Source organism: Mizuhopecten yessoensis, unplaced genomic scaffold (genome assembly GCF_002113885.1).
Source record: "Mizuhopecten yessoensis strain PY_sf001 unplaced genomic scaffold, ASM211388v2 scaffold716333, whole genome shotgun sequence".
NCBI classification, from domain to species: Eukaryota; Metazoa; Mollusca; class Bivalvia; order Pectinida; family Pectinidae; genus Mizuhopecten; species Mizuhopecten yessoensis.
In genome coordinates, this window is record NW_018480064.1 from 366969 (window position 1) to 392467 (window position 25499).

Below are 25499 nucleotides of genomic sequence, written 5' to 3' on the forward strand. Positions count from 1 at the left end.
GTCAGAATAAGAATAAGATTAAGAAATTGTTCTTCCATAATTTAAAAGAAAATAATACTTTCATCAATTCTACAAACATTCATACATATCTGATAACAGACTTGGAAGAAGTTGTATGAATTTGTTCTGCAAATGGTCAAAACCCAAAAAATCACCTAAAATTACCTGTTGTGTTGAATTGGTATCTTTGACCGATCATATATTTTTATTTTTTTTTGCATTTTCTACTATGCCATTAACTCCTTTTTCCAAAAATCAATATCAGAAAAAAGTTTAATACAGGATTTTTTTGACTTCTCAGAGGTGTACATCCTTAACGGTATACATACACGTTTTGTTTGACGGCATACATACACTCTTTATTTGACGGTATGCATGCACTCTTACACGTCATACCTACATGGTCTGGTTGACGGTATACGGCTTTGTTCTGACTGACATTGTACTTAAAGATGGTCTGCTTTAATAAGTACACATTTATATTCAGTATGACAATATGCATGCATCCTGGTTTTTTACATGGATCATAATGGTCTGTTTTACAATGCAGTGCATGCATACATTTTTTTGGAGGTATGTATGCATGCTTGTTTTTTTTAGAGATGTGCTTTATTTCTATTAAGTTTGTGAAGTATTTCTACACATAAAAAAACTAATTAACACACTTCTAATACATTTTTTTTTTACGTTTTGAATTGTCTATTATCAAAGCACTGAACAAAATAGCCTGAGTCAAGATAAGATAAAATTTGTCAGACTGGTATCATTCGCCATTAACTTGGAACGTATTAAAACGTTACTATTGATGTTTGTATGTGTGTAGACCCTTGTATACCCTTGGTAGACTAGAAATCTCGGGCAATCTAACCCAAGTAATAAAATACGCTTGCCATTCTCAGACTGTAGCTATTGGCACCCATTTTCTGCTTCGATCCCATCAAACCTATACTCGCACGCCTCTGTTAGGTTGACTTCATATCGTAGTTAAATATCGCAATATTATTTACCTAGCGGCAACTTCAAAGAGAATTATAGCTGACTGGCTTAACCAATAAAATCGTACAGAAGATAGCTATGAACGAGAGATCAAAGAAAACCGACATAGTGAATTGGTTACAGTAATGTTTAGGGAAATCGGGTAGTAATTTTCATAAATTATTGTGAAATACTTTCCATGTTAACAGAAGAAAGATATGCAAAACATAAAAACATAGATGAGTTAGCATGTTGAAGGATTTCAAAGATAAAACTCGTCAAAATATAATACGAAAACAAAGATTTTCACTTGTTACAAGTATTTAAATTCCCCCCACGATCCTCGTGACAATGAACTCGCCCAGCCGTCAATCACCGTTTGTAGATTCGCCTTTAGGTACCGCCCTCCGCATGAACAGTATGTAGGGACTCGTGTGCTACACGTTTATTGTGGAAGAGCTACTCGTGGATTGTACTAAAATTGTGGGAGATATCAGCTTTAAAACGTGTTTATTTCGTCAAATTTGTGTTGGAATACTTGTACAGAATTTAAACGTTGATGGAAACAGCATGCAAAGATGGGGAAACAAGCAAGCAAGCATGGTAAGTTGGCTATGTTATCCAGTTAGCAGTGATCCTTTCATATTCTGTGTATCGGACATTCTGGATCCGTTGGGCCATTTTTGGCCCAGGGGTGAACACCGGGGCATGTTACGTCCGCTGACCGGTCAAGGGGCCGTCTCGAAGTGAAAGGGATTCATAGGCAGACCCCTGTTAGGCATTTTACACCTGTTATGACAATGTTTTACAACTTATCGGGTTTATTTACCATACTAAATTTTGCTACTCTGTTATGACGGTAAGCTAACTTCTAAAACAGGTGCCCTCAAGCTTTAAATAACACAGAACATTGTCAGTTCTATATTGATCATATATTCAGTATTCGAGTAGATGTACACCTTTTTGTAATCATATATGATATTGCCATGCGTTTTTATTGACTTACCTGGTTTCTTTGATTTGATACATCAAACAGATGCATTCCATTCCAAGTTACATGCATGCTGTATTTTGGGCGAGGTAGTTTCGTTTGAAGTATCATTTTTTTTTGTACGCCTGTGCATAATTACAAATTTCTTTTTTTCGTACTTTTCAATCTTTTTGTACACATGGTTTCAAGAAATGAACAGGAAATTTCTATTTACCTACCCTTTTACCTGTAATACCTATACACACATAATAAACAGCTGACTTGGGTGTGTATTGCTGTGTGTATATTGTGTGTATTGATGTTTCTTACGCATTGTATGGAATTGAATAGCAATTTCTGTACCTGTATTGTAATCTTTAAATGTATATAAAAATGATATAAGAAGTATTATTACAATACACACAATGTAAATAACTAGTACGTAATTTAAGTCTTTGATATCCAAAACACATTTTTTTTTCTTTCATTGATAAAAAAACCCTTTTTTATCATTTGTTATCAAAGTTCAGGTGAAAATGTAGGTACAGCAAGTTTCTTCTTCATATCGTAAATAATGATACATGTAATATATATTCTAACATAGCGTAATATTTTATGATTTTAGCTACACATTGTGTTGAGAAAGTGCATGTGTGTGGATGTTTTGATATTGTGTGTATGTTATATATTGTGGTTACTTTTGGGTACACAGGATAAGATGGGATAGAATTTACGAGTGGCATGTATATGGAGAACAGGGTATATGTGACACGGGGAATATCCAGGGTAGACAATTTTAAGATTGGGTTTGGGGAATTGAGAGTAATGCTGGAAAGTAATGTTTGGTTCACAACAGTCTTTGGGTGTGGTAGATTGATATTCCGGGTAGGGAGACTACTGTTCTTGTGTATACTGGCCTTAAGGACAGGTGCTGAACTTGTGTTATGACCGAAATTAGAGGAAATTATTGGTCCTAATGTGGGTATATAGACCCTAATAACTAATTAGGGTGGGGAGTCTACTGGTCATTTAAACACTAGCCTAGGGAAGGTACTGAGGCTGTTTATTAGCCCATTTTACATATAGTGGCCTTAGGGTGAGTAGACTAATGACCAGTTGTATACTGGCCTTAGGGTAGATACTGAGGTTGTATATTGACCCAAATAAGGGTGGAATAGCTACTGGTAATTTACATATACTGGCCTTAGGGTAGATACTGAGGTTGTATATTGACCCAAATAAGGGTGGAATAGCTACTGGTAATTTACATATACTGGCCTTAGTGTGGGTAGACTACATGTAAGTTGTATACTGGCCCTTAGGTAGGTAGGAGTTGTATATTGACCGAAAGTAAAATGGTCATTAACATATCATAGCCTTATCTTGTTTATTAAACTTAATTAGGGAAAATTACGCTAGATTTTTACTGCCTTTGAACTACTTGTTGATGACCAAAAATGTTAGACCTTCACCTTCACACATGTAGCTGTATAGCCTTGACCTATGTCATGACCTTCACCTTTACATATGTAGCTTTAGGACCATGACCTATATATATAATTCCCTTTTCTGTTGCATGGTATTGTTTTGTGGATTCTTGGTATGCCTGTCCAGTGTGTCGCACTAAAGAACCGCCAGAAGGTAGGTTTTAACCAGACATAACCTTCCTCCTTTCCGTCTATTTACTGCTTATCTGTGGCTTATTCCATATGTTTATTGTAGAATATATTGTTGTGATGTCCTTTTTTCTGAAAAAGTTTATTCCAGAAGCAAATGTGTACATGCACTGATGTTATTACATGTTTATCATATTTAATTTTGATAAGCCAAGGAGACCCTACATGTTTATGTAGAAAATAGAGAATAAAACATGCCTTTTTCCATATCACACCTAGTATCAACTTCGGCCCTCGGGCTGATATTGGTTGAGGGTTGATGCTGGGTGTGATATGGAAAAAGGCATATTTTATTCTGTTTACTACATACTTACTAATAAAATACGGAATGATCTACTATCTTATGATCTATTTTTCTTTTGAAATATTGAAAAACTATTTTTTTTCAAAAGGGGTGTGATACAGGTTTTGCGGGCTGGTACAGGTTTTGCGGTGTGATACGGTGAGGGCTGATATGGTTTAGAGCAATTGTGTCATATCGCATATACAAAAAACTGTATTTATTAGAAAGTATGTAATAAAGATTCATATCCGTTGTATTGGATGTACACTAGGTTTATTACCAGTGACCAGTTTTGAAGCTCATGACAGATGTGTATAGCACTTGTCTGGAATACTGAGGTTATGTGTTGGATTCCTGTTCTGTCCATCTCTGTAAGGTTTGAGTATAAGTGTCCAAATCCATTGAAATTCATTGAGTCTATATTATTTTAACGATTCAGAACTTAAAATAAATTGCTGAAGCACTGTTGTCTTGTGTATTTTTCAAATGTGTTATCTATTCTAAAAACAAATTAATAGGTTCTGTATATTAATGACTGTACAACTCTCCTTTGAGGAAACACATAATGTAAGATAGCATACAGCCTTAAGTGTAAAACTTTGAGTGGCATTATGTTTACATTATACAAGGTACTTGAATTGCAGGTCAAAATCGAGCCTTCTTAAATATGATATAATTGGGCAAAAGATACTTATAATGTAAAAAAAAGTTACAGAGTGATCTCCCTTTATAATTGTAGTGATAACTTGTTGTCTTACCAAATATGCCGTTTATATTATAAATAACACTTACACAGATATTTTTCAGAAGTACTAGTTAAAAAACTGAGATGGCAGGTCAGAGAAGGCAAAAGTTTCTGTCTAAATACGAATTTCACTAGGAAGAGACTTTACATATATATGAGTTAAAAAAGATATATGATTGAAAAAAAACCCACTTAAATATCACTTAATGTAATGAAGTCTATTAACTTTGCTGTGTTACATGTGTAATGATTTTAGTTGCAAATCTCACTATTTATCTTCAAAAAACTTCAGGGTCAATTACAAAAATGCTCCTAAATTAATTAATTTAAGATCACTTCATGTGAAAATCTGTTTGTCATTTGATGTAAGGTGATATTTGTTCTTGATTTGAAAACAATCCAAAAATTATTCCAACTGGAAAATATACATACCATATATGTCACAGCTTTTATCTGTAGACTCGGCTGACATTTCATCCCATATATGAATCTCTAAATGTTTTTTTCACTTTGGCCCTTAAGTGTTTGAAGTGGTTTTACGTTACCACCGTCAATAGCATATAGACTATAATTATATAAGTATACTGTTCAGAGCGTAATGACATGGAGATCAGCTTACTCAATTAGTGTGTGGTATTTATATATAACATGTGTTCAGGAGTCCCAGAATTTGAACAAGACCCACATGCATGTACCAGGCTGCGGAATAAAACCTTTCTAAACCGAAATTAGCAGTACCAACATTTTTTGGGGAGGAATGGAAAAGTTTTCAGAATCAACAACGACCAGAATTTGAAATATTGAAACCTCATGAGGACCAGATTTCTATGTAGAGGAAAGACCGGATTTCTGGCTTGTTTTCTGTAATATGAGGTCTAGTTGTTTTTGCTTTAAAGAAGTCGTTGGATTATACAAGGTTTGACTTGACAAGTTTGAAAAAGAGTTTTTCAAGTCATTCACTGTAATAGAAGATGGTATTGGGGGGAAAAAGGCAACTGAAGTTACCAGATGTATACATTCTATGGTCAAATTTATACTAGAAAGAACATTAACTCATTCACCCCTGACATTTCATAATGAACTATTCCATCCTTTGAATTGGAAGAGTTCAAATGTGTCTTCAGGGGTGAATGAGTTAACATAGACAGTAGAAACAGTCTGAAACACTGTTGTAATCTGACACCTGTGTGTTATCTTCAATATGTTCTAGATAATACGGTACAAGATACCAATTAACTTCATAAAAAATCTTTGAAAATATAAGTGTGAAATGTTTCAGATTTGAAAAGTCACCAACTCCTGATGCCATAGGTGTAAAATGCAAACAATACAAATAGAAGGTATGGTTGACAGATTTCAAATCAAAAGCAATCTTTTTCTTGCTACACAAATTTTCACCTACTTGCAAACAGTATAAATACTGCATTGTGCATGTGCTAGATAGCCAAATTATCGCCTGTGTACCCGCACGGTGTCGGATAGCCAGTAATTACAGGGCATAGGGTGGTGGAGGGGGGGACAGCTTTGATGTTGTCAGTACCCGTACCTGCCTACCTCAGTGGTCTTTGATGAACAGTGAGAGTCTGGGGAAGTACCTGCCTACCTCAGTGTTCTGTGATGAACAGTGGGAGTCTGGGGCTGAACCAACCTACCCAAGTGTTCTGTGATATACAGTGGGAGTCGGGGGCTGTCCCCACCTACCCCAGTGTTCCATGATGAATAGCGGGAGGCTGGGGAAGTACCCACCTACCCCAGTGTTTTGTGATGTAAAGTGGGAGGCTGGTGAAGTACCCACCTACCCCAGTGTTTTGTGATGTATAATGGGAGGCTGGGGAAGTACCCACCTACCCCAGTGTTCTGTGCTGAATAGTAGAAGACTGGTGAAGTACCGACCTACCCAAGTGTTTTGTGATGTGAAGTGGGAGTCTGGGGAAGTACCCACCTACCCCAATGTTCTGTGATGAACAGTGGGAGTCTGGGGCTGTACCCACCCACCCCAATGTCCTATGATGTATAGTGGGGATCTGGGGAAGTACCGACCTACCCAAGTGTTTTGTGATGTATAGTGGGGATCTGGGGAAGTACCCACCTACTCCAGTGTTCTGTGATGAACAGTGGGAGTCTTGGGAAGAACCCGCCTACCCCAGTGTTCTGAGATGTATAGTGGGAGTCTGGGGAGGTATCCACCTACCCCAGTGTTCTGTGATGTATAGTGGGAGTCTGGGGCTGTACCCACTTACCCGAGTATTCTGTGATGTATAGTGGGAGTCTGGGGAAGTATCCGCCTACCCCAGTGTTCTGTGCTGAATAGTAGAAGACTGGTGAAGTACCGACCTACCCCAGTGTTTTGTGATGTATAGTGGGAGGCTGGGGAAGTACCCACCTACCCCAGTGTTCTGTGCTGAATAGTAGAAGACTGGTGAAGTACCGACCTACCCAAGTGTTTTGTGATGTACAGTGGGAGTCTGGGGAAGTACCCACCTACCCCAGTGTTCTGTGATGAACAGTGGGAGTCTGGGGCTGAACCCACCTACCCCATTGTTCTGTGATGAACAGTGAGAGTCTGGGGCTGTACCTACTTACCCCAGTGTTCTGTGATGTACAGTGGGAGTCTGGGGCTGTACCCGCCTACCCTAGTGTTCTGTGATGTACAGTGGGAGTCTTGGGAAGTACCCGCCTACCCCAGTGTTCTGAGATGTATAGTGGGAGTCTGGGGAGGTATCCACCTACCTCAGTGTTCTGTGATGAACATTGGGGTCGGGGGAAGTAACCGGGCCGCCTGATGTATAATGGGGATCTGGGGAAGTACCGACCTACCCAAGTGTTTTGTGATGTATAGTGGGGATCTGGGGAAGTACCCACCTACTCCAGTGTTCTGTGATGAACAGTGGGAGTCTAGGGCTGTACCTTCTTACCCTAGTGTTCTGTAAAGTACAGTGGGAGTCTTGGGCTGTACCCGCCTACCCTAGTGTTCTGTGATGTACAGTGGCAGTCTGGGGCTGTACCTACTTACCCCAGTGTTCTGTGATGTACAGTGGGAGTCTTGGGAAATACCCACCTACCCTAGTGTTCTGTGATGTACAATGGCAGTCTGGGGCTGTACTTACTTACCCCAGTGTTCTGTGATGTATAGTGGGAGTCTTAAGTGAGCTATACCCACCTACCCCAGTGTTCTGAGATGTATAGTGGGGGTCTGGGGCTGTACCCACCTACCCCAGTGTTCTGTGATGTACAGTGGGAGTCTTGAGAAGTAGCCACCTCCCTCAGTGTTCTGTGATGTACAGTGGGAGTCTGGGGAAGTACCCACCTGCCCCAGTGTTTTGTGATGTATAGTGGGAGTCTTGGGCTTTAACCGCCTACTCTAGTGTTCTGTGATGTATAGTGGGAGTCTGGGGCTGTACCCACCTACCCCAGTGTTCTGTGATGTACAGTGGGAGTCTGGAGAAGTAGCCACCTACCCCAGTGTTCTGTGATGTATAGTGGGAGTCTGGGGCTGTACCAACCTACCCCAGTGTTCTGTGATGTATAGTGGGAGTCTGGGGCTGAACCCACTTACCCCAGTGTTCTGTGATGTATAGTGGGAGTCTGGGGAAATACCCACTTACCCTAGTGTTCTATGATGTATAGTGGGAGTCTGGGGAAGTACCCGCCTACCCCAGTGTTCTGTGATGTATAGTGGGAGTCTGGGGAAGTACCCACCTACCTCAGTGTTCTGTGATGAACATTGGGGTCGGGGGAAGTAACCGGGCCGCCTACTCCAGTGTTCTGTGATGTACAGTGGGAGTCTAGGGCTGTACCTACTTACCCTAGTGTTCTGTGATGTACAGTGGCAGTCTGGGGCTGTACCTACTTACCTCAGTGTTCTGTGATGTATAGTGGGAGTCTTAAGTGAGCTATATTACCCACCTACCCCAGTGTTCTGAGATGTATAGTGGGGGTCTTGAGCTATACCCACCTACCCCAGTGTTCTGAGATGTATAGTGGGAGTCTGGGGCTGTACCCACCTACCCCAGTGTTTTGTGCTGAATAGTAGAAGACTGGTGAAGTACCGACCTACCCCAGTGTTTTTTGATGTGTAGTGGGAGGCTGGGGAAGTACCCACCTACCCCAGTGTTCTGTAAGGCTGTACCTACTTACCCCAGTGTTCTGTGATGTACAGGGGGAGTCTGGGGAAGTAGCCACCTACCTCAGTGTTCTGTGATGTACAGTGGGAATCTAGGGCTGTACCTACTTACCCTAGTGTTCTGTGATGTACAGTGGCAGTCCGGGGCTGTACCTACTTACCTCAGTGTTCTGAGATGTATAGTGGGAGTCTGGGGCTGTACCCACCTACCCCAGTGTTCTGTAATGTACAGTGGGAGTCTGGGGCTGTACCCGCCTACCATAGTGTTCTGTGATGTATAGTGGAAGTCTGGGGCTGTTCCCACCTACCCCAGTGTTCTGTGATGTACATGTGGGAGTCTGGGGAAGTACCTGCCTACCCAGTGTTCTGTGATGTATAGTGGGAGTCTGGGGCTGTACCCACCTACCCCAGTGTTTTGTGCTGAATAGTAGAAGACTGGTGAAGTACCTGCCTACCCAGTGTTCTGTGATGTAGTGCACCAGACCAGGCAAGAAAGAACAGGGTACATTTGATGTATCGGGAATACCCTGCATACAAAGTAAAGATTTCTTTGATAGATGCATTGTGGTACAATTGTAGTATGTAAATTGATGATTGTTACCTGTCTGTCTGCCTTTCTACACAGGTATATATATTTACACAGCTATTACCTTGATCTAGTAATTACACATAGATAGATTAATCATACATTAAATTAAATTTTCATTTTTTTTTTAATTGAATAAAGAATGAATAATTTGAACAAATTATTTTAAAGATGATATCATTTTGAATCTAAGGGCATGTATATCAAATAATCTGGGATAATACAGGTGGATCTTTGTTATAGGGGTATAAGACAGTTAGATCCTGGCTATAGTGGTTAAATAAAGGTGGATCCTGGCTATAGTGGTAAAATACAGTTAGATCCTGATTATAGTGGTAAAATACAGGTAGGTCCTAACTATAGTAGTAAAATACAATAAGAACCTGTAATAGTGGTAAAATACAATAGATCTTGGTTAAAGTGGTAAAATACGGGTAGATCCTGGTTATAATGGTAAAATACAGGTGGATCCTGACTATGGTGGTAAAATACAGTTAGATCCTGGTTAAAGTGGTAAAATACAGCTGGATCATGGCTATAGTTGTAAAATACATGTGGATCCTGGCTATAGTTGTAAAATACATGTGGATCCTGGCTAAAGTACTGAAATACAGGTGGATTCTAGCTATAGTGGTAAAATACAGGTGGATCCTAGCTTTAGTGGTAAAATACAGGTGGATCCTAGCTTTAGTGGTAAAATACAGAAGGATCCTAGCTATAGTGGTAAAATACAGGTGTACCTAGCTATAGTGGTAAAATACAGATGGATCCTAGCTTTAGTGGTAAAATACAGGTGGATCCTGGCTTTAGTGGTAAAATACAGGTGGATCCTAGCTTTAGTGGTAAAATACAGGTGGATCCTAGCTTTAGTGGTAAAATACAGGTGGATCCTGGTTATAGTGGTATAATACAGGTGGGTCCTGCCTAAAGTGGTAAAATACTGGTGGATCCTGGCTATATTAAACAACTATTGATATTCTATCAGTCAGAATTTAGAAATAATGTTGTTTGAAAATGTATAAGTGTATGATTATTATATATATCAAATGTATGTCAAATCTACCATTCTTCAGAAACTTGGATCAGAGGCACTTCAATTTTATATTGATAAAGTTTAAGAAAATTTTAAATGCATGAGATGAGAATAAGACAACTCAGTGCAGGAGTAAAGAGTGGAGGGAAGAATGCCAATCGCCACAGCAACGGTCGTGTGGGACCATTTTATTGATTCCTTATAATTGGACCAACTAGCTTGTGCATGTATCAGTGTGAAAATCTGCCCGGGGGCAGAGCAAGATGGCGGACAACATTTGTGGTGTGCGAATTAGGACCCGAACGTATGGAAGTCCAAATGGTGACACGTTGGGTTGATGGCACGAGGCAGTCTTTGATTATGTAATTAGCAGGCCAAATCGTCTTTGTAGCCGGAGGGAAAGGGGATTTCTGGGACGTGTACTTTATAGTAGCATTATTGTACATTTTTTTTTTTATTAAAAATTGATTGAATTATCGCAACCTTGAGGCGAACAGTCTTTGTGCAAAGTTTGATATGATTAATTGTGTCGTGCTTGCTAGCTTACAGCTTTCATTGCACTAATTAGTTCAAATTAAGGATGCATTTTCTCAAATGTTCAAGTGATACGGATGAATTACAGATTTTACAACATTTTTGGCCCACTTTCCGAGTTACTGTTGCAGTATGTTGTTGAACACTACATGTTCGCCTTTTAATCTACACATTGCCTTTGATCAAAATTAATGATATCAAATCTTCGGATCATTTATCAAGTTTGAAATCTACATGCATAGATAATTTATTTGGCTTTGTGGATGTGTCAGATATTCATGTAGTTGTGGAGCCGAGGTCATCTAGTTCATTATGTTACATATATACATGTATGCTAACCCCGGATATTACACTAACATAAAACCCAACTAGGAAACACCAAATAAAGCATGTCAGAAATTTAGAATATTAGCTTTGTTCTTCTAACAATTCGCCATAACAATTAATGAGAACAAATTTTGTCAATAATTTTTTCAAAATATAATTCATTTATTATACTGTTTTATGAGCAATTATGCATATTTGCTTTTTTGTATTCTTTTATTTTTTCAGAATGAGACAGCACCTTGATATGTTTTATACTCGTGTTCATATGCAAAATACGCACATGCATATATAAATAACTTAAATAAATAAGATTCATCAGTTTAGAAATATGTATGGAGGAGGAGGCATGGCAGTCTAGTGGTAGGACGCTGGGCTCGTGACCGAAGGGTTGCAGGTTCAAGTCACGGCATGGCACTGTTGTATCTTTGAGTAAGATACTTTACTCCGCTTGTTCTAGTCTACTCAGCTGTAAATGAGTATGTGGTTGGACGTGCTCAAATTGTTGAATGCTAGCTTTGAACACCGAAATGGCAGCACCGGCTGTATGCTTCTGAGGGAGTTGGGAAAGATATTGGCTGGTTGCAAAAGCCCTATATAACCATGTATAAAAATTGGTGAACCGTTTTGAGACGACCTACAAAACTAGGTTGTGATAAAGTGGTATATAAAAACCTCAAATTATTATTATTATTATTATTATTATTATATTTATCAAAGTTTTACTACATGTGCAAAAATGCTTTTGTTAACAGAGTTCATATTTTTTGTAACTGAATGTTTATTTATGTTATTTTTTGTAGCTGAATGTTTCCTGGTGAATGCCAGACTCAATAAAGCTCTAGAGGAACAGATTCTCAAACAGACAAAGACAACAGGCTTCAACCTGGCTAACTACAACCTCAACCACTCTATCTCCGTAAGTACACGTTTTTGTGGAAATGTGTTATTGTATTCAATATTTTGAATGTCTAATCTGATTTTCTGGTATCACTGAATGTCAGGTTTTCAACCACTGTTTGCAGCCTGTTATATCATACAATTACCTACAAAATATTCTGACCACTGCTGTGGCCTTGGTGTGTGAAACCGATATTGGCCAGGTGCTAGACCTGCAGTATAGCTCTGATGATGTCAGTTATAGAAATGTGTCTGGGGTCATACATCACCAAGTCACTGTCATCATGACATCCAATTAATTAATAGGCATCATCTTGCAAACAGCAATCATTTTTCGAAATCATGTGGGATAATTGATTAGACCAGGTACTCTCATTACCTCAGATACGGTATGTTGTTTAAGGAAGCATATGGATCCCGGCTGTTAGCAGCTTTATATAAACCATTGTCTGGTTAAAATACAGATAAAGTCCTTACAGAAAATGTCTTTACAGAGCAAGTCCTTACAAATTACCTAGGTCCTTACAGAATAAGTCTCTACATATAGGTCCAAAACTGAATAAGTCCTTACAGAATAAATCTCTACTCTTATACAGAATAAGTCCTTACGGAATAAATCTCTACTCTTATACAGAATAAGTCCTTACAGAATAGATCTCTACTCTTATACAGAATAAGTCCTTACAAAATAGATCTCTACTCTTATACAGAATAAGTCCTTATAGAATAAATCTCTATTCTTATACAGAATAAGTCCTTACATAATAAATCTCTACTCTTATACAGAATAAGTCCTTACAGAATAGATCTCTACTCTTATACAGAATAAGTCCTTATAGAATAAATCTCTACTCTTATACAGAATCAGTCCTTACAGAATAAGTCCTTATAGAATAAGTCCTTACAGAATAAATCTCTACTCTTATATAGAATAAGTCCTTATAGAAAAAATCTCTACTCTTATACAGAATAAGTCCTTATAGAATAGATCTCTACTCTTATACAGAATAAGTCCTTATAGAATAAATCTCTACTCTTATACAGAATAAGTCCTTACAGAATAAGTCCTTATAGAATAAGACCTTACAGAACGAGTCTCTACAAAAGTTTATACGGAATAAGCCTTAGCAGAGCAAGTCCTTACAGAATACCTAGGAATACCTAGGTCCTTACAGAATACCTAGTCCTTACAGAATACCTAGGTCCTTACAGAATAAGTCTTAACACAATAAATATTTACAAGACATTTAAATGACAATTTGATTCACTGAAGTTATAATGGAAAAAATATATCTCGCTTAATACAGGAAATTTTCATTAAATGGCCATGTAAAACACAAGCATTTGTACCTAACCTGCCTGTTTCACTGAAGGCCACATTGTAAGGTAATATAAAAAATATTTGAAAAATTCTCATCTTTTTTACTGCTATGGTTAAAAATAAATTTCATGGTTAAAATTTTTGTCATAAAAATTTGACCCTCCATACCAGAGGGAGATTTGATATGGTTGAAATACAGACAAGTTTCCGGCCCTCAATATCTTCAAGCACCATAAAGATCTTTGGTGGATGTCTCTTGTGTTCTGTTACATTCTACATGTGCATGGTACACTATTATACAATGTTCATTTCGATGCAATATTTCTGCTCTTTTATTAGTCACAACTATATATATTGTTTGTGCTGTAAGTTTGAAGGTTATTGTCGAGGGAACAATGGGTCTGGTTTAACCCTCCATTTAGAGGTTATGGAAGAAACGTATTTATATTTGTGAATCTGTATGAAGAGACTACAAAAGATCATAGAATCACCGACAAAAACACAAACGTTTGTGTGTGTACTTTTTTTAGCATATGCTTACAGAGGTTTATGGTTTTCAAACACAAGAACTGACAAGTGAAGCTGTGGAATTGAAGAATTACACCATGTGAAATTAACTAGATAGCGTAAGGTTTGTGTAATAGCCTCAGCTGCTGTGTGATACAGCTCAGGTGTGTGTTTATAGTAGGTTTGCAGGGTTCGGGGTGCCTTGCTCCTCAACAACACTTCTACAGGCAGGCCTGTCTATACTGGCGCTTCAAAGGCACAGAAAGTGTTCAAGTTAAAAGGCGGATATTTACTTAAATTCATATGAAGTCTATGGTTGGCAGCTGTATCAAAGACAAGAGTATTGCTGTACATTATATATAGATATAAGATGGAGTAGCGATACGTATCAACTATAGATTGACATTCCCAGTGGTTAGATCTATATATATATAAATATTTATATGTACAATATATAATACATATATATAGATATAAGATGGAGTAGCGATATGTAATTTGAAATGGAGTACAAATAAATAGTAGTGATGGATGAGATTGGCAATGGTTGGAGTTATATAGGTTAGCTTTAATAAGGCACAAATGTTTTTTATACATTTTTTTTCCAACAATGATTTTAATTATCAGCATTGTTCTTGTTTCTGATATTATTTTATCAGCATTGTTTGTGTTTCCACTTGAAAGCTTGAATCCTGGGATGTGCTGTTTTTGTTGAAGTTTCCAAAGTTCTGTGATTTTTTTTATCTTCGTATACGTAGTGTGGTTGTAGGCTAGCAGGACTGTGCTGGTGGTGGTAGCTTCACTTCTACTTAGATTAACTGGCAGGTGAGACTGGTTGTACAACCCTTTAGATTTATATCTGACAGCCAGGGAGAACAGATTCCTTTGATACTAGTAATATTTCTCCTCAAAAGAAATATTTGAATCAAAGAGGAGAAAATTACATGTATCTATGGAGGAAATCAGATATTTTTTGCCTTGCTCAACTAGGAAGGCCAGAGTCAAGTGGGTTTCTTATAGGTCTTCCTAAGGAGGAGAGTTCTAAACTGTCAGTGTTAGGATTTCTGTGGGTGGGTGGGTATACTCGATCTTCAGAGAGACAGAATCTCGGTTAAAAGGTAGAGTAGATCTTTGTGGGGGTATCAGTTTTAGTCAGAATAAAAGGTTTTACTTGAGGTATAGATTGGTATCTACCATATTTACCCTAATAAACACCTTCTGAGATCCTTGTTTACAAGAAAATTGGAAAATTAAAAAGTGTCATCTCTTGATCACTTGAGGTAGTTAAAATAAAGATATTTTTACATTGAACTAGATTTTCATTTATTTATGGTAATTGAAGTACAAGATTCTTGTAATATTGAGACAACAGGATTTTGATATGGAAAAGAAATAATCAAGAAAAATAGATAAATAAAAGCAACAATTTGAAAATATGATTAAGAAAAATATATATTGAAAAACAACAAGGAAAAATATGTTGTTTTTGAAAACACTGACATAAAATCTTTAGGAATAATAGTTGAATGTTGGATTTTTGGGAGGGGAGAAGACACATGTTACATTTGATCTGGCCATGGGACTCCAACAGCCCTCACAGAGGAGACTAGCACCTACTCCTGGGCTCCACACATCACAAACATTGTTGGTTCACGCCAATTTGAAAATCATGTCCATGATATAATTTCAGACAAGAAGGAAGGGATCAAAATAACTTTATATCTGAAGCCTTCTCCGGCAAGCTTGATTTTATTCAAATCAGTGGGGTGATTTGATTACCTTCTATATAACATTAGAATGGCAAAGTGATTCTTCTTTATTACAAACATATGTGTCAGTATAGAGTAGGCTGTGTTAGACAGTTCTATGTCTTACCAAGGCCTACCCTCTACCAGAAAAGGCCAGCTTCGTTTACTTCAAAGACAAGGGGGTGGCAGGAGAGTGTAAACGGATAGTTCTAATGATCACAGACTCCAGCTTTGTACCCCAATAGTCATAGTATTATATACACAAGCTTTTCCCCCCTATTTGATTATGGTTGTGTTATGAGTTGAAGCAGCTGGCCGAGATTTCTCCATGAACAACCCACAGGGTCTCTATATACATGTATACACATATTACATCTGGTAATATTACGCAAACTCAGATATCTTCTTTTTTTTAAAATGAAGAAATGTTTGGAAAATATTGTTCCCGTGGATACATACTGTAAAACCCATCTAATGCAAACACTGCAGTGATATACCATACTCATTCGGAAAAGATTTTTTGAATTTACACATCAAACATTCTGATCATATGGTTCACACCAGTTTCGACATTATACAGTTCACAATTATTCAGTGTTCAGAAAGTTGTGCAATGTAGTTGAAGGTTGGGTTATACAGATTTCCAGATTATACCATTTAACTGGCATAGATAGACATAAGTATCCATACGTTAAGACATTGGTTTAGGGTATGAGTTATACAGAGTTTGGTGTAGATGAAAAATGGGTGAGACTTGTCGAAGGTCTGGTATATGCAGGTTTCTAGAATATACAGAGTTCAGTTTAATTAAAATCTCCAAACGTCTGTCTGTCAGGTTTAGGTTATATTACCTTGATCCTGAATTCATCGGTTTTTTAAGTTTGAAAGTTTTGGTTCTTTCAAACATTCAGTACTTATAAGGCATACACTAATAAGGTAAAATGCTACTCAGAAAAGTACATTCATTGCTTGTGCACTTTTATCAAACATTTTTTTGGATACGACAAAGGGGAGATTATCTGTGTGTACAGTAGAGTTACAGAAATGTTTGATAAGCATGGCTTTATGTAGCTATACATCAAATGTACATGTGTTGCTCACATGTCAGCGATCAACTTTGAAGTTTATTTTATTCCATGCAAGGAAAAAAAACATTTTAATATGTTCGACAACTGGATATTGTAGACTAGGGGCCATTAAATGTATATATATATATATGAACAGTGTAGATGGTGTTTGTGTGGAGTTAAAACAACTGTCGGGCTACAGATAGACCAAGTTTTGTGTGAGATGTTTATTGCCACAGATTGACATGTTTTAGATAATCCTCATATTCATGTCTGTCCAATGAGTGCTTGTTAATTCTAAGTCGACATTAATCATATTCTGTGGTATTGGGTGCATACAATTACGTAACATTTCTTACATAGCTCACTGTTCTGCAATCTTACATAGCTCACTGTTGTGCAATCTTACATAGTTCACTGTTCTGCAATGCTTAATTCATTTCAATTCGGATCCTTCTAAAAATCAGTTCTGATAACTTTGAATGTTTCTTGAAATATTATAATTCAATTTTAAAGTACAAGGGATTGATTTCTGTAAAAATTGAAGATATTTTCTCTGACCTCTACAAATGCAAGACACTATTTCTCTTACCATGGACCTGTGTATCTGTGATTTCCCTATGTGTGATTCCCTTGTCCCACCCTATAGCTAGGTTATGACACCCAGCATGTTTTCCATGACCTCACAATGAAATCAATTGACTGACGTCTGTTTTTGTATCAATCAGGTTGAAATCAAGTAACCTCTTTTTTGTTTAGTACCACGGTAGGTTTTTTGCGTGTGTAATAATCGTCGCTTTAAACGTCAGATTCGGCATCAGTCAAAACCAACATCTAACGAAAATATTAAAAGATTAGTACAACGGTCAATGTCTGGAACTACTTAGGAGAAACCGCCATTGTCTATGACAGTAATTAATGCTAAACCGGTGGAAGACTATCTGATATGTAATGTATTTAAGTTACCTTTGAACTCCCGGATAAATCATGGTGGTTCAAGGTCTGTCAGCGTTCAGTCGATGTGGAATGAACGACTGAATGTCGGGACCAGAAATAATAAAAGATTTAGATAAGGGTTATAGTCTTGTACAGAGGAATGTCTAGTAGATATCACTTCATATATCATACCCTTTTGTCTCCGATAAAGCCAGTGCTTTTGTCTCTGAACATGATATAGGACTCGCAGTCAGTTTGTGACTTGTGTTTACTTCGTATAGTGTTAGGCGAGACCCAAACTCAGATCTCACATAATTTGAGTTTCGGTGTAAAAACTACAAGCTGTTCATGTAATCTGGAGGTGACACTCTTTGTAGTGGACCTGGGAATTCAACATGACAAGGTTAAAATTGGTCACACACCTTGTTTGGTAGAGTCTGAAATTATCCTCGGTGGTGTCAGCGCTGTCCTTCTGTATCAGATTAAACTCGTGGCGACTGGTGGTAAGGGCGGAGCCAGCATAAAAAAGAAACAAGGTCAGGACTTCCCAGAATCAAAGGGGTCGGGGAGAAGGGGGGTATTTATGTAGACAAAGGCTGACTGTATTCAGTGGAGAGGTAGTAACATTTGATACACCTTCTGTGACAGGAATCCAAGTTTCACTTTCTAATCTTAGCTCATGAAATCGGTCACAGTTTTATGAACCAATACCATGAAATTAACATTTATAGGCATCTTTGGTGGAGGAATTAATGTCAGAAGTATGTAATTATGGTTAGCAGAACAGTTAATGGTAGAGTTTAGAGACGCTATGGCAAGGGAGCACCTGTGTAGACAGGTACACGTATAGTAAGGGGAAACTCTAAAGCAGGGAAAAACAATGTGTGGGCAAGAAAAGGGGATGAATGTGTAGGGTAAAGGGGAAATAGGGGTGAGTGGGGCTTAAAGGTATATGAGTAGGTGCACTAGATTGTAGGGTTTTGGCACTGTTTTACAGCCCATGAATAATTGAAGTCACTTAGGGCTAAGGATTGACAGGAATAGGTGTAGTTAGAATGAATGATAGAGGAGGGTGTAAAAAGGATGATAATGAAGTGTATTGGTAGGGGATATGTGATTGAAATACTTTGGGTGGATCAGAGTGGGGTTCAAATTCAGACAAGATAAAGAGTCCATGGTGAAAATAGGGATTGGCTTCCGCAGAAATCACTTCCATAATTTGAATAGCATAACCTCACTTCCTGTGTGTTCAAAATATGATTAATATAGATATATAATATGCAGAACATACCAACATGGTTATCAGTAGTACACAGACATCAGGCAGGTATGTTATCAAATACAGGTCTCGTAATCACCATATTTCCTGTTGGTAATTTTCTAGTTTCCTATATATTAGCTGGTTGGCTGATAAAGCTATTTTGGTACTGTGCATATTACTCGTGGAAATGATTTCCAATCAGCCTGCTCATGTTATTTATCATCTCCAGGGCCTCCTTACAGCATTCTTTCAAAATTTGAAAGTGTATAGATTCAGAAATTTTAATCTCAAATTTAATAGATGAAGAATTAAGCTTGTCTGCAAAATTAGCAGTGTATGCATGGTAAAGCCATGTGTGTACAATACCTGTATATCTTACGTCTGTACAGTTGTCTTATGTACAATAATCTTCTCTGTACAAACGGCTCAGCTTATGTCCGTACACAATCTTTTACATTTGACAAATTCGTAATAGTGATTAAAATTCTACAATTAAAAAACCTGGTTGAGTGCAATGTAATATTTTTGTCAGCCGAAAAAATGTTTTAAATTTGGTGTGACCTTAACCTGACATGTGGGCATAACAGAAATATCAATTTCCAAAAGATATTTCTTTTATGAAGTCATCATGTTAAAAGTGTTGAACTGTTCATGTAATTACTCCAGCTAATACACATGCATGCTCCTATTTATCTCGTTTTTTTTCTCACTTGAACGATTTCTTGACATTTATAGAAAGCCAAGGGTTTGACAAGTTTGGTGGTCTAAAGTTTAACCTGACTTATCACTACATGTAGTTCCCTATTGTATACTTGTTTTTAGGTGAGATATTTAATTCTGGACTCTAACCCCTGTGTGTACACAGTGAACGTATCATCCCCTGAGTAAGAAAGATCCAAAGCCATACAATTTTACCGTTGAAGTGATTTTCTGTCCTGTTCGGGTAGGTAATGAGATTGCAGGGTGTCGCTTGTCAGAACCTCGGGGGTGGGTTAACATCACTACTCTTTGATCTTTACCTCGTTGACCACAGCTTTTGTACTCAAGTCGCTAGCCAGAAACCTAACTCATGTCGCGGAAAAAGTCCTTCCTGTGAATACCTTTTTAGAGAACTAATCATACGTGAAATGCTTAAAATCTCTGTCTCGAATTGAAATTCATACGCCGTCTCGAGAAATATATCATTGAATGGTTATGTTTACGAGTGAAAATGTTGAGTGTTTTCATACTGATTACATGGACAAGTTTATGTGTGAATGTGGTCCGTTAGAGTGACATCAAATCGTCAGCTCAGAGGGTGTGAGCCCAGGTCTGTTGTCACCACACCAGAACTGATCACAAGAGCAAGTTTATTTTGAATGCTTTCTGTAGACTAGAGCTACATCATTAGCTCAGAAGATATTGAGCTGTGGTTTGATGGTTAGACACCAGAATGTTTTAATTTTACCTGTAAATTTACCTGTGTTCCCAGACAGGTGACAATTATGTTTATCAGTGAGACTGGTTAACCTCAAAAATACATATTTATAACAGGCAGATTTGGCCTTAACTTGATTTTACAGGGATCATTTTGTTTATTTGGAATGTTTTTTTAATAAAATTTCTTTTTACTTTTGAAATTAGTTTAGTATTTTAGCTGTGATACAGAAATTGATCAACTGAAGTACTTTATTCTGGGTATATATATTACAGTTAACTCACTGATGAGTAGTAGTATTTGTTGTTTTTCTAAATGAAATAAAATTCCATGTTTTAAGTAGTAGATGAAGCTCAATAATGCTTTATTTATTATAAATTACACAGTGATAATCTAATTACACAGTGATAACTAATTACATAGTGGTAATCTAATTACACAGTGATAATCTAATTAGATACAAGCCATTACCACTTCATCATAAAGTTATAGATTTACATCTGATTTGATGATATGCCTATAGCTATCTGGTAAAATCGGTGTCTACTGTTTGATATTTTCAGTTATTTTACATGTGATTGTGGTTGGAGGGTACAAGTACATGATGTGAGGTTTAACGGACACAAGTATTTGAAGTATTGATAAAAACCGGGGCCTTATCACAGCTACTTACTGTGGGCCTGCTTCAAAGTGATCAGGTACTAGGCAAACATGGAGCTGGCCACCGGCTGAATACATAGACATAGGCCTCAAAAGAAACAAGCCTTTTTTAGAGTTAGATTTTCAAGAGTTTCAGGCATCTCAAAGTGTGGTGATCAAACATATTTACTGATAAGACCTTTTTTAGATTAAGGGGGAAATATTTTATCAATAATTACTGCTGTTATGTTGCACAACTTTGATGTCTGCCATGTTTTTCTCATTGAGGTGGCTAATCCCTCTAATGCGATCAAGCACTTAAAATCTTCATACAGATAAACAAGAGATACGTATATATATACAATAGAAAAAAAGGAGTAAGGTTTCCAATGGTCCTGATAGAAGTTATTTTTTAATTTTTAGGTGTTTCTATCAATCAGATATCTGATTTGTTTTTGGTGTCATTTGGTACTATATCCAGTATAACAAACTTGTTTATATATAAATATATTTGGGGGCCATGGAATACTTTGATCTTAGGTCTGATTCCATGGTTCCTGGATATTTATCAGACATGTATTATTCAAACAACCTTTTTAAATCCTTCAGGTCCATGTTTGATCTAGCCTGTTGAAACCTTTCTGTTTTGTTTTTGAAAGTTTAACTTGAAACAAAAAATCTTCCTTACATATTTCTTGTGAAGGATTAAAGCTGAATTTTGATCAAACAGTTTCCCATAGTTGTTCAATCAAAAAGTTATTTCACCCTGACAAACTTTGTGTTCGGTGTTGAGGCGAAACAAGATCTGCTATGACAGTGCAATTTTGACCAAGTGTTCCCTACTTAGAGTTTAGACCTTAATTGAGGTGAGACATATAGGTAGCGAGTGTTGATTGTTTTCTGTATACTCTAGTATCAGGGTCAGGTATGGTTAACTTCTGAGGATGGAATATACATCATTGTATATGGAGCTTCAGTATAAAACACAACAGTGATATACAACAGCTTGACTATAGTCATCAGTGACATAAAGCACCTGGTTTTTGACCCTTATCTATCAACTTCAATTTCTATTTTTAAAATCAATTTGAAGGTAACCGGACAAATTCATTGTTATTTACAGAAACCAAAATCTATTTTCTTATTTTTTTGCATAAAAAAAGTGATTCTTGGTAAAAGTGGTCAGTGTTTGTTATATTAAATATGCATTGATTTTTTTGTTCCATCTGAATACTTCAAAGGGAAACAAAATTGATGTTGGTTTATACTATGTTTATAATGTGTGGTTAAATAGATCGGTGTATTAAGTTGTGTGCTATATCGTCGCACACGGACAGACACCAAACTCTGTGGTAGTGGTGCATGGTCGTAATTGGGACTGAATCGGCTATTTACCTAGCCAGTTATATATAACTAAGGTGTGCGGCATCCGTCTTTGAACTTTGAAGCGAGTGCCACAAAGTGCCACAACTGCTCGAGGCTGTTTGTGTTATTCTGATATTGACTCAATAGTATAACAAACATTGGCGGTAAAGCTGACCTGAATACCTGACTCGCTGTCCACCCTGTCTTGTAACGATCTAACCACCCCTGATTATACACCTATCTGAGATTGTACGGCTCTAGGTTCATAGGATGGTGGTCACAAAACAATCGCCAGGACACTCCCCACAGAACTTGATACCCTGAGTGATATACCCTGATTATCCACGGAAATGAAAAAAGTATTGTACAGATAGAAAAGTGTTCCCCTGCCTCCAGCCAGGTAGTGACTACATAGAGATGGACAGTGGTGGTACTCGTATATCATTTCAGTCCCATTGTCCTGAGGTGTACCAACAGTATCAATAGAATGACTATGAGATTATAGTTTGTGTATATTTAAAGCAACAGGTAAAAGAATTCTATGGAAATAAGTTTATGTTGTATAAAATATTGCTTCCTCTCTCTCCCTCCAATTACCTTTCCGTCTCCCAACTTTCTTTCCTTTGCCCCCTCCCAGCTTAACTTGCCCCTCACAAATGTTCATCCCTATTCTAACATTCATCTTTGAATCAAGGTCAGGAGATTGTTTTACACATAAAACAGATATTGATGGGGCATCATTAGAAAAGTATTTGGGACCTAAATGGATGATGAAGTTGACTAACAATGTGTGGCAGGGTTCAATTGTACATAGTCGGACCATTGATGGACGCTCTTTCACTGAGCTAAAGGGAAATTTCCTTTAGCTCGAAGCTAGAAGACGACCTTAATCCTATGTACAATTGAACCCTGCCACAAATCAAACAGTTTCTTATCAGGAAGACTGAAGTATAAGTTCATAAAATTCTAAAAAGTGTATGTCCTTGCAAAAAATGTCCTGAACAGAGGGTGTTAATCCACAGAACATTGAAACATCTTCCACACTGGTATACACTTTGTAAGGATCTTACAAATATATGTCAAGAGTTCTGGAGACCTTGATGCTATAAAGTGGACTAGAAGTCTGATAAATGTTTGTGAGGGATGTGGAAGTGAGGTATATCTGATGAGGAGTATGACAGGATGATACACACAGTCCTACCTAGGGAGACAGGTTCCATATGTTATCTGTCACAGTTAATGTTTTCTGTAACTAATCCAGCACTTCTGTTAAAATGGTAATCTATTGCTTCTATTGGGGACATATTTCAATGTCCGTCTAAGGTTCAGAGGTCCCAATACTGGTCTGGCCTGTTGCGTTTTTTCTGTAACATACTGATGATGTATGTGTTATTTCAACCTTCACTGTGTTTCACTTAGGGATGTCTTTCATATCAAAATAATTCATGATATTAGCTACAATATAAGTGAAGTAAAAACTTTTTGGATTATCAGTTTATCTGAAGTTAGTTTCAGATGTGTCATTTTAAAAATACAAGGATAAGGAACAAAGTGAAAAAAATAATTGTTCTTATTGTCTGTTATTTGTTGGTAGCTCAGGCTGAGGTTTACCCCTCTGGAATTTACATACCAATTCAATGTGGCTTGGAACCCCTCTGGAGTATACATACCGATTCAATGTGGCTTGGAACCCCTCTGGAGTATACATACAATGATAAACTATTGCTGTCACCAGCTATTATCATAGATCATCTGCTACATCATCTGCCATTATTATCTATGATCTATAATACGGTAATAATCTTCGTGGACACAAATGTTTGTGGTTATTCAATTGTTTTTTAGCAGGGAGGTGATAAAAAGATAATGTGTCATCTGATTTTCTACTTGAGAACACACATACAAAAACATAGCCACATGTGACCAAATGTACAGAAGTCAGCCACTTTTGACGAGGTCCTTACCTGGGGCCCTGGAATGATGAATGGGAAGGAGAAAGGTGTTGGTGTGATAAATGGACGAGGTTCAGTCGGAAGAAAAAACATGTTTATGTACAAACAATGTCACTGCTTCAGAGACTATTGCTGTACAGGTAAAGGTGTAAGGAAGGAGGAGGGGGTAGTATGAGAGATGGGGTAGGGGGAGACAAACGACATTCTCCTCCACACTAGACAGACTTGTAAGATTAAGGTGGAGATGTGTCAGTACTGTTCACCTCTGATTTATACACACTCTCCGACTCTGTATCATCCTGATACCCTGGCCGCGGACATCCCAAAATGCCAGACACAGTGCTGTGTTGACCATAGAACTTCTGGCCCTAGCTATATTGACATCCCAAAATACTAGAAACAGGGATTTGGATACATTTTTACTCCTGGCCCTGCCTATGGATATCTCAGAATTCCTGACCTATGCTATGGATATTTTAGAACTCATGACCCTGGCTATGGGTATTTTAGAACTTCGAGCCCTGTTGAAGGATACCTTAGAACTCCTAGTTCCGCCTGTTTGAACACCTATAACTCCTGGCCCTTGCTATGGATACCTAGAACTCCTGGTCCTTGCTATGGATACCTATAACTCCTGGCCCTTGCTATGGATACCTAGACCTCCTGGCCCTTGCTATGGATACCTAGAACTCCTGGCCCATGCTATGGAGCCCTAGAACTCCTGGCCCTTGCTATGGATACCTAGAACTCTCAGCCCGGATAAACAATATATTTCGTGTGTGTGTCAATGACCAACATATTTTAATGTTTCATTAGTTAATGAAATTTTAAGGATTAAATTTATTGGCTGATTTCAATTAGATACAGCTACCAGCTGCTGAATATGATATGGTAATGTGTAATTAAGATACCATTTCCTGATAAAATGTTGGCGTACTTTTACAATTATTGATAAAATTGATGTCTGTGTGACCTCTAGCTGACCTTGATGATATAGTCATCTTTGCAAATTTATTCTGGTGTATTGGTTTGCAATCTATTCCGAGGAGAAAGAAAGAGGGGGGAGGGGGGGGAGAGAAGTGTTGTGGAAACAAAACAAGATGGGCAGAGGGCTGTAAAGATGGGAGGGTATAAGGA

The 25499-nt window shown here is 37.7% G+C and overlaps 1 protein-coding gene across 2 annotated transcripts in view; it reads left to right on the top strand.

Annotated features, from left to right (window-relative positions):
- The first annotated feature begins 1391 nt into the window (after positions 1–1391).
- LOC110443218 (protein naked cuticle homolog 2-like) overlaps positions 1392–25499 on the top strand; it is a 98358-nt gene continuing 74250 nt past the window's right edge. Inside the window, exons 1-3 of one of the 2 annotated variants that reach the window (XM_021487276.1) lie at positions 1392–1578; positions 3560–3586; positions 12053–12168. In XM_021487276.1, coding sequence (XP_021342951.1) covers positions 1554–1578; positions 3560–3586; positions 12053–12168 — 168 coding nt within the window. In that variant the 5' untranslated portion in view covers positions 1392–1553. The remainder of the gene's footprint in view (positions 1579–3559; positions 3587–12052; positions 12169–25499) is intronic. The other variant, XM_021487277.1, reaches the window with a different exon arrangement.